General features: G+C 32.6%; 1 protein-coding gene across 1 annotated transcript; it reads right to left on the reverse strand.

Annotated features, from left to right (window-relative positions):
• Positions 1-10392, reverse strand: LOC108993107 (disease resistance protein RPV1-like). Its single transcript, XM_018967870.2, has 13 exons — positions 9844-10392; positions 6293-7406; positions 5241-5528; positions 4160-5137; positions 3484-4044; positions 2893-2940; positions 1764-1995; positions 1629-1676; positions 1087-1487; positions 937-994; positions 661-780; positions 386-557; positions 1-223 (listed from the first exon to the last, which is right to left on the reverse strand). The coding sequence occupies exons 1-5, from the start codon at positions 10335-10337 to the stop codon at positions 3565-3567; spliced, it is 3354 nt and encodes a 1117-aa protein (XP_018823415.1). The 5' UTR covers positions 10338-10392; the 3' UTR covers positions 1-223; positions 386-557; positions 661-780; positions 937-994; positions 1087-1487; positions 1629-1676; positions 1764-1995; positions 2893-2940; positions 3484-3564.

Raw genomic sequence — 10392 nt, forward strand, 5'->3', positions numbered from 1 at the left:
TTTTAGTTAAGACGCATTATGAACAATCATAATGTATTCAATATATCCAAAAACAGAATTCTTGAAAGAAATTTAAGAAAATCCAAAAACAAATAAGCAAAGATCTTTAATAAACCAAACCCGACAAATTTGTTCTAATATATACACAAAAGGAAAACAACCAAAATGTTGTTTCTACAAAACTTCTGACATGACTTGATACATGATCTGGTCATTCTTCCTCCTGCAAAACATGATAAACAAGCCAAAGTAACCATTTAGCCCATTAATAAAATTACCAAAACAATTTTAGTTTCTGCAAGAGGCAGTGACACACCACCAAATATGCAAGCAAAAAAAAAAAAAAACACTTATTTTCCAATTTAATTCTTGAAAATAAACTCACAGTATGCAGATGAGGTCCAGTAACATCAACTCAAATGCAAATTTCATTTCTTGGTTTGCAACAAATGAAACTTCACTTGAAAGCGGTGATTGCTCATGAGGGTGAGTGAGTGCTATGACAACCTTGATTCTTGACCAGTATGGTAGCGATGCAGTCGCAGTTGTGAACTGACCTTGTTGAAAGAAAGCAAACACCAAGACAATGCATTAGCCATTCTTAAAAGAAGATGATAGAGAGTGCAACATCATCACCTTAAACTCAGACCTAACAAATACCTGTGATTGCCTCTGTATCGGCAGCAGTTCCTGCTCCACAACAATATATGTTTGGTGCCATATATTGAATATTTTCACAGTTCTTATCAATTATTATGGGTCCTTCAATGGTTCTTGTATCTGCTCCAAGAATGATACCGTCAAGAATATATGTTGAAAAAGAGTAAAACATTAATCAAATACATAATATGGATGTGATAAAAGGAAACTACTTCAATTGCAGTTTCTTCAGGCTGAAATTGATGAATAAAAATAACTATGTATGCTTCAAAATACCTGGATTATCAATCCAAGGAGTCTTCCATTTCCCTGTATAATTGGGGTTCTTAATTTTCTGTCAAGTCAAAAAGAGCAATTTTATCATAAACTGCAAAGAAGAATAAAGCTTCAAGCTTTTTATGTAGCAATTAAGCTTAATTGTCATACCATGTGCTTCCATGGTCCTTTATATGTGGATTAGGTACCTTGGAGGGTTTCCATATTCCATCCTCTTCTTCATCCCAATGATCAGGCTTATAATGGAAAAGAATTGTGAGATGTTTTCATCTTCTTTAATATTAGTTTTAATGCTTTTCAAAGGTATCATGTCACAAAATAGCAAAAGTCAACAAAAAAAAAGAAAAAGAAATGGAAACAAGGAGAATAAATTAAAATAAAGCAACCTTTTGGATTGCAAACTAAGATCCAAAAGGTGCCCAGTTTTGTCAACATTATTAAAGCCAAGCAGCAATTCATACACATGGCCTTGCTTATGCTATGGCTTCTTAAGCTAAACTAACCCTTTTGGCTTTTGGGTTAGGAACCTCTGCTGGAATTGAATCATATCCCTGCAACAACCAAGTTAAACATTTTTTTTTTTTTTTATAAGTAACCAAGTTAAACATATTTTCAACACATAAAATGAAAACTGCTAGAATTTCAATATATATCATGAATACAAACCCCAATTGATCAAGAATTTACAATACCTCGTATTCTTCAACCGTCCATATTCAAAACATTATTCAAAGTTATCCCTACATGAAGGAAAAAAAAAACTATTTTAAAAATATAATTATTAAAAAACCACAGGAAAATATATGATATTTCAAAAGGAATCTTACCATTTTCCAGCTTATAGCTTTCGGCATCTTCCATTAAGTCTTGGGAGTCATGATTAATGGAGGGAGCTTTCAACCAATTTTGTGTGCAAATAAGAGTTTCAACTGTTTTTGGGGCCTAGGAGCTTCCAAATGAATCTAACACTAACACACGACCCCTTAATGTTGAATGCCAACTCAGAAGCAACAGTAGAGAGGGGAAATTGTTGCATCTTCAACAATTGAAACTGATGCACTGGTTGATCCCAAACAAGGGTTTAGCAGAATAGAACAAGGTTATAACAGTAAGTAAAGTTCAATTCATTGGTTTCTATCAGTGCACAGTAGACAACAAAATTAAAGCTGTCTCCCTATATCTCATCAGCATAAAAATCAATCTGCCTCATAAACATGCTGAAAGAAAAAAAAAACCTGCTAGCATGACATAATTAGGTTATTCCTGTGTTGTGATCATCCATGGGCTTCATACTAAATTAGAAAAACTTAAATTAAAAGAAACCAGAGTCTATTTTTTTTCTCTTTTTGGTAGTATTATTTAAAGCTTATAAATACTCGACAATATGTTAACATCTCTTGGGACCAAGAAAAAGTAGTTAATTTCAAAAATATAGTTATTGTTAAATTATATATTTATGAATTGAATAAGATGGGTGCACCAGAATCATTACAAACAGAAGAAAACATTTTCTATATATGATATTTCTGGAGTATAGAAATTCATGAGTACTGTTCAAATATTACTATAAGTGTACAGGAAGCATTTTGAAAGAAAATGCAGGTGTGACGATTTGGAATGGATGGTGAAGTACGTGAATCTAACTTTTAAAAACAGATCATTCTCTAACCAAGACCGACCCTAAGCCAGGAATTATGATATTTAGTCACCCCATCTCGATCCCTATCTAATCAAGAAAACGCCCACAATTTTTCCCTTCCTATCGCATTGGTGCAAATCACAAAAACACAGAGAAAATCACAAAACACAGCAAATCAAAAAATTGTGCGAGATGATTAAAGCATAAAACCAGCTGCAAATGCCCAGCCCCCACAACAAACAACTCAGCAAACCACAGATATATAAAATAGAGAGAGAGAGAGAGGGGGGGGGAGGGGGGAGTCGATAATTGCTCACCTGCAAGAGGAGTTGATGCAACGGCGCCGAGAACCCGATACAGACAATCTGAGATGGAGAGTGAGAGAGAGTGAGAATGTGAGATCGATATAGAGGTAGAGAGGCTGATGGCTTGTTTGGTGCGGGACGAAACGGAAATATAACATGAATTCCGACCCTTATGTTCTGGAAGGGTTACGGAATCGAATGTCCCCCAATTCCAACCCATTCTCGGTTCGGTTGATTCTGGTCGGATTGGTTTTGAATATTCGGGCCGGGTACAAGTGATTTTATTCATCTTTTAGGTCTCGATTATTTTTATAGATAAGATAAGATAAGATAAGATGAGTTGATATAAAATTAAAATAAAATATTATTATAATTTATTTTTTAATATTATTTTTATTTTAAAATTTAGAAAAATTAAATTATTTATTTTATTTTATATGAAAATTTGAGAAAATTATTTAGAATACCTAGTATTCTTCAACCATCTATATTCAAAACATTATTATCCAAAGTTGTCTCTACACAAAGAAAAGATACTATTTTAAAAATATAAATATTAAAAAAACCACAGGAAAATATATGCTATTTCAAAACGAATCTTACCATTTTTCAGGTTATAGCTTTCGGCATCTTCCATTGAATCTTGAGAGTCATGATTAATGGAGTGAGCTTTACAAGCTTCAACTAGTAAGGATGGGAAACTGAAGCATCTTCAACACTTGAAAAACTGTTAGGCAAATGGATCCCAACCCTTCTAAAGACCAGGAGCTCTGACTCACATTCAAATCTAAACCTTGAAATGACTTGTTTATTGGGTCTGTTGTAACTCGTCCAGCACATCAATACATGATCTGAGACCGTTAAAGAATATTCGATATATTCTTTACGAAAAAATACGTTCTCTGGATCCAAGCCATAAATGATTTTAAGCGTAAAAGAACCCCTCTTCGGTTCTGGGTTAGTGATCCCAACTCTAAGTCCGAAAACAACATAGAAAACTATGTGATTCCAATGATGTGGTGGATCAACATCTATTGTACACAGATTACCATCATGGGCCTCCTTGCGATAGATGAACCAGCTTGGAATCCTCTTTCCTGGAAATATAATGCAAATATATCTATCTTTAAAGTGGTGTGCCCAATTTTGTTCCTTAGAATGTATCTGTTATATGAATAAAAAATAAAAAAAAACTTTCAGCAATGCAAGTTATAAACCAAAGTAGGTCACACACAAATCACATGTTGAAAAAGAAAGAGAGGAAAAGAGACGTACATACCTGATCTTCCCATGAAGGAATCGGCCACATATTCTCAACCAGTTTATGGCATCTGAACAATTCAATACTTAGGGAGTACTTGGAAAAATTAGTTCCATTGTTTTTAATAAGTATTTCAGATGGTAGTGCAAAACTTTTCAATGACGTGCATTCACTAGCGTTAACCCATTGTATACTCAATGGAAGAGGTAAAACTTCTTCAAGTTTTTTGCAATAGTCCAAATAAAGGTATTCCAACCGATCAAATCTGACGCTTTTAGGTGGAAAGATAACAATATCACTCCCACTTAGATCTAACTCTTCCAAAGCGGGAAAGTAATTGTTACCATTTGTGAAGAAATTTGATTCTGACAGGCAACAGGAATAAAGAAGTAATTTAACTAGCGATTTCCAAATTATCGTGCTTGAGGAGGAACCAGCATCATTAAAAATGATTGAATTTGTCGGAGTCAATTCTGCAATTTCACATTCTTCGCTTGTAGACACAATAGATGGCGTGGAGTGTGTACCATCCTCTTCCACCTGTCTAATGTGTATTGGTACTTGTGAATAACCGTCGACTTTGACAATACACGGTAGACTTTGCAACTGATCAAAGCAGCCTCCTAGAATTAACACTTCAAGTCCTTTGAGGTTCTCAATTGATGAAGGTAGTTCTTTTATGCTAGTGCCACGAAGATTTAACAATAGTGAAGATTCCATTCCACACTCAATCTCTGGAAAGTCTTCAAGACTAGAGCAATCTCTAAGAAGAAATGAACGTAGAGATCTCAACTTGAATCTTTTCGGCAAAATCCTAAGCTTGAAGCATCCGTCAACAGAAAAACTCCAAAGCTTATCAAGGAATCCAACGGAATCATGAACCTCAACTAAGTTCTCACAACCATCAAGATCCAAGATCTCTAAATTTGGGCTACTTGAAAGATCAGGAATTTTTGTTAAGAACATACAAAGCGTTAAATCCATAACTGTCAAGTTCTGTCCAAATAAAATAAAATAAAATAAATGTATTAGCTTCAATGAAATTCTAGTTGTTTCATAGTAATTTGAAAGAAAGAAATATTGAAAATAATAGTGGTACCTTGGATTTTAGGCCGCCTAACTCCTTGATGAGGCTGTTATGCATTTGAAATTCAACGAGCTTATTTCCATGAAAATTAGAAGGCAAAACTGACCAAGGATATTGAGACCAATTAAGCACTCTTATCTCATTAGAGAGATAATTCGGTGGTCCTCCAGAAAATTGTGCATTCCGGTTTATAAACATTAAAAGATTCTTCATCTTCTTAAATGCCTTGGAATTCAAGCGTATCATGTGATCATGGCCTTCAGGAATATCTAACAAAATCGCTTCAATGCTGTCTGTTCCCTACAAAGACATACAAATTAGGCATAAGTATCCCAACAAAATCAAATCATAAAGATGTTCTTCTTTTATTACCACTTGCTAATAAAAATCATGGAAACACAGAGAAACCAAAACAAATTAAGCTTAAATTATTGAAATGAAAAATTTTAATAAATTAATTTTCAAAAAATCAAATCAATTAACATTATAAACTAAAAAATAGGAAAATGAAAACTTAATATTATAAAATTTCATTATTTAAGTCTTTTTGTTTCTATTTTTCTATTTTATTTATATAAATTAAATTTAATGCTAAACTACAGAAAGTTTCAATAAAACAAAAAAATATAATTTTTTGAGGAGAGAAATATTGGATTTTCTTTTAAGAAAAGTAAATTGTTAACTTTAACGGGAGCATATATATTATATAGAAATGGTCATGATATACATACAAACTCTTTTATAATCCATTTTGCAATCAACTAAAGCTAACACGTACGCTATTTCAATAAAAATAAAATTTAACTTTACAAAACTGTTCTTAAGAGGTTGCAAGAGTTGTAGGTTAACCATTTTCCATATAGAAAACTACCAAAACTTAACAACTCATGAGTTCCATTGGTCATAGTTACGAATAGAAAATAAAATATAATCATATATAATATATAAACACACATGCAACAACGAGTTACTTCACCATTTTTAACTTCAACATTTTTTTGGGAGTTTCACTTGTGAATAGAAAGCGAATATAAATTCAAAGGTTTTTATTAGTGTGATCTTACCGTATTTTCTTCAAATACATGGCGAACATCTTCATGAAACCACAATCTACTACGCTTGCCAGCTTCTTTAGGCGATTCTTGTCGAACAATTTCTTTACCCATTTCTTGTAATAAGTCATGCATCTCCACATGTTGAGAACGATTAATATTGATGAGACACTTCTCTTTAAGCCTTGCAATGAAAATAGATGATGAAAAATGACAATGATCTAGCATTCTCGTGACATCTTCAACATATTTCCCCTTGAAGAAACATGCAATGTCAAGAAAAATAACCTTTTCTTCACCATCCAGCCCGTCATAACTTATTTTAAGAATTTCATAAATATCCTTGTGAGGACTTCTTTCATACTTTTCCAATGCACTTTTCCATTCTTGTATACTTCTATTACGCAAATCTGAACCAAGCACTCTAAGAGCTAGTGGAAGGCCCTTAGCATAACTTATTATAGCTTTTGTGAGTTCTACATAACTTTCATTTGGATTGTGTCTTTCAAATGCATGCCAACTAAATAGCTGAATAGCTTGGTTGTTGTCCAATCCCTGCACTTCGTACGTTGAATCAACTTTATGAGAAGTTAATGGACGTTCATCTCTTGTTGTTACTACTATTCTACTTCCTGGACCGAACCAATTATGATTTCCAGCTAGTTCTTTTAATTGGCGCACCTCATTCACATCATCAAGAATTATAAGTACCCTTTTAGAGGAAAGCCTATGCTTTATAACATTAGTACCTCCAACATGACGGCCAATATTAAAACTTCCAAAGTTTCCTAAGAGATCATAAAGAAGTTTCTCTTGCAATTTGACCAGACCCTCCTCTCGACTTGAAATCTCTCTAACATTTGCTAGAAAACATCTAGCTTCAAATTGATGTCCAATTGAGTTAAAGACTGCTTTGGCGAGAGTTGTTTTACCAATTCCACCAGTTCCGTAAATCCCTATCATGAGAGTAATGTCATTCCTTCCAATTTCTAACTTAGTATTCAAGTCATTTAGAGGAGAATCTAGTCCAATTGGATACTCAGCAATGTCTAATTGGGATACAGTTTTAATATCTATTGTCGAGTCCACCCATTGAATGATTTTATGCATAAATTCATATTCATTCCTGTCAATACAAGGAAAAAGAACATTCAATGAGTCACATTTTTCACATAAAAAGATATGGAGTTTCATTATTTATAAGTTGGCTTGTCAACACATCAACTATAGTATCACCCATTACAATTACGAAAAAAAATTTTAAAAAAACAGATAATGACTAATATATAAATTTTTATACTAGCTCATGTAGAAGATCTTCCACAAGGTCTACTTACAAGGTTTTTTTTTTTTTTCTTTTAGATTTGCTTACTAAATACCAATAAATTAGTATGAAACCAATAAAAATGAAACAAAAAGATCACACTATTGGGCCACTAGGGAAAAACAAGTTTCGCTACAATTTGCAACTCTAAGGCTATGTTTGAGTAATGGAGTGATCTCATATTTTATCAATATTTGTTTTACTAATTTTTATTACTATTAACTACTATTTAATATTGTACATTATTCTTTCACTACTTTTAATTATTATTTAATATTTTATCATTATTTTTTCAGTATTATTTATAGATAATCTGAGATCACCTCATTGTCCAAACATAACTTAAATTACAATGGCCACGACTACCACAAAATTAAAGAACTATAAAAACAAATACAGTTGTTCATAGCAGCACAAGAAATCTTGCTGAAAAAGATCAACACAATGCACAGATGCACAAGCCATAACCAATGTAGCACAAGAAATGTAGAGATACAAAATCTACCCAAAGCATGAATCAAACCAATGCAAAGACAACAAACAAGGAAGGCCGGTTGATTCATGGAGAGTCTATGGCCTTTGGTGGCTGATGGATAATTGTGATTTTCTTTTATAGTACTCTACTTAATTAATTAGATAGGAAACACTACATTGAAGATTGGGGATTTATGTATGTTCTTGTTTGTTTGTAGGTAATTTTTACATTAAAAGCATTTTTTCAGATCATTTATTACTTCAAGTGTGATAAAGTTTCAGTTAGCTAATTGGTATGCTTCTCCAGCATATGGATGCCTAGAAAATAATGGATTTGGAACTTGCTATTCGAGAAAAGAAAAAGCTTACATTATAATATTTGATCTGTTATGAGCCTACCATATGGCATGCACTTATGCAATTAGACAATCTGTTATAACTTGTAAGAATTTAGGGATCACGACCATACTTGGCACCAGAAATTATCCTTAAAAAAAAAATGGAGGGAAACTCGAGAGAACTTACAGCAAGTAGGCAAGAGTGATTCAAAATTTTTAAAATCTATAGTGACATATATAAATGTGCAAGTTCAATGTTAAATCCTTCGATTAAAGAGCTTAAGGACTTGTTTGGATGTAAGGTGATTTCGTGTAGAGTGTAAGAGTGTTTGTGAAATTGTTGTAAAACTTAAAAACTTTTTAAGACTATAGGTAGATATAGTTTTTAAAGAGTGGTGAGATCTATCATAAAAGTATATTTAGATATGAAAAATATGTTGAAGGAGTCTTGAGAGATGATGTAATAAATAAAATTTGTATTAGTTAAATACTTTTTCGAAAGAGAGAACCATGCTCATACTATTGTATAGCCTTCGGCCCAACGGTGGTTGCACCACTGGTGGCCAAAAAACTCAGTTTGATGTGGTGTCTAGCCACCCTATGGGATGGTTTTCTTGTGAATATGTGAAAATAGTTTCGTGAGTTTTTAATGCTTTAGAAAATATTTAATTTTCTTTTTAATTTTTTTATATAATGATTAAGGAAGTGAATTTTAGTATAATAGTGTATTTTTTTTATTTTTTAAAAATATTTAAAGATGTTTAAAAACTTAAAAAAGAAAAAAAAATTAAAATGTAAAATTTACACTAGTAGAGAGTCAGAGACGCCTTTTTCTTTTTAAGTCATAACCTTTTATCTTTGATCCGGGGGAATTGATTGCTAGTACAAATATATTGGTGTACGGTGTGCAAGGCCCAGTAAAGTCCAGCGTTAATATTAAACGACGAAGACAATATCGAAACTAAGAATAAATGTATGCATCCATTGGGTTTTTCTCGAGTCTTTCTTCAAATTGAATCGGAGGAAAATTCGTCCGATAGATCTATAAAAATGACAAGCGTTATATTGAGCATGTGACAGCACATATTTTTTTAAAAGGCCAAGTTAAAAAATTGACATGTTATTTCAAAATTATATCTTTATCACATACTCAAAAAACACATTATAATTTTTTAAATAAATAATTTCGTTTAAAGAAAAATTCTATTATCAATTAATATAAGAGAAATGCTACATACATAAACAAAATACACAAATATAAACTCATAAATTCATGTGACTTCATGTGATTCGTTAGATCTACTTTACAAGAAAAATAACTTTATAATTTGATGTACTATATCAAACCAAATCAGTTTGTGAGTTAACTTTTGTATAATCGATTTATGACTAAAGTAGTTCTCTTAATATAATAGTTAAAGAAGTACCCGTGTTCCAAATGTTCTCCAGCCAAACTGGCAACCTCTTGCAGGCTTTCCTTCCACCTCTGTACTTTCGGGTCCTCCTTGAACCTCTCCTGATGTTTAGCCAATGCTTCTCCAAAACCTCCTCTCAAATTTCGTATATCTGATGGATCCACATGGTAAAATATTGGTAAAATAATTTGTTGTTTTGTTTTCTTACACTCAAGGATCTTGGCTAGCTCCTCCAAACACCATGCAGATGATGCATAATTTGGAGATAATACAATGATAGAAATTATTGACTCCTCAATAGCTTGGAGAAGTGTAGGTGAAATTGTCTCTCCTCTTTCAAGATCTTTATCATCTATGTAGGTTTTGATTCCCCTATCTTGTAGAGCAGGATATAGAAAGGCAGTAAAAGTATTGCGAGTATCTATTCCTCTAAAACTCAGAAATACATCGTAAGAGTATTTAAGAGGGGAAGAAGAAGAGGCGGACGAGGAAGAGGGTAATGCCATTAAAGAACAAGTGTATGCAATTCAATTCTGATACAGAAAAGACGTTCACTAGTCT

The sequence above is a fragment of the Juglans regia genome, chromosome 15 (assembly GCF_001411555.2).
Source record: "Juglans regia cultivar Chandler chromosome 15, Walnut 2.0, whole genome shotgun sequence".
In the NCBI taxonomy this organism is placed as follows: Eukaryota; Viridiplantae; Streptophyta; class Magnoliopsida; order Fagales; family Juglandaceae; genus Juglans; species Juglans regia.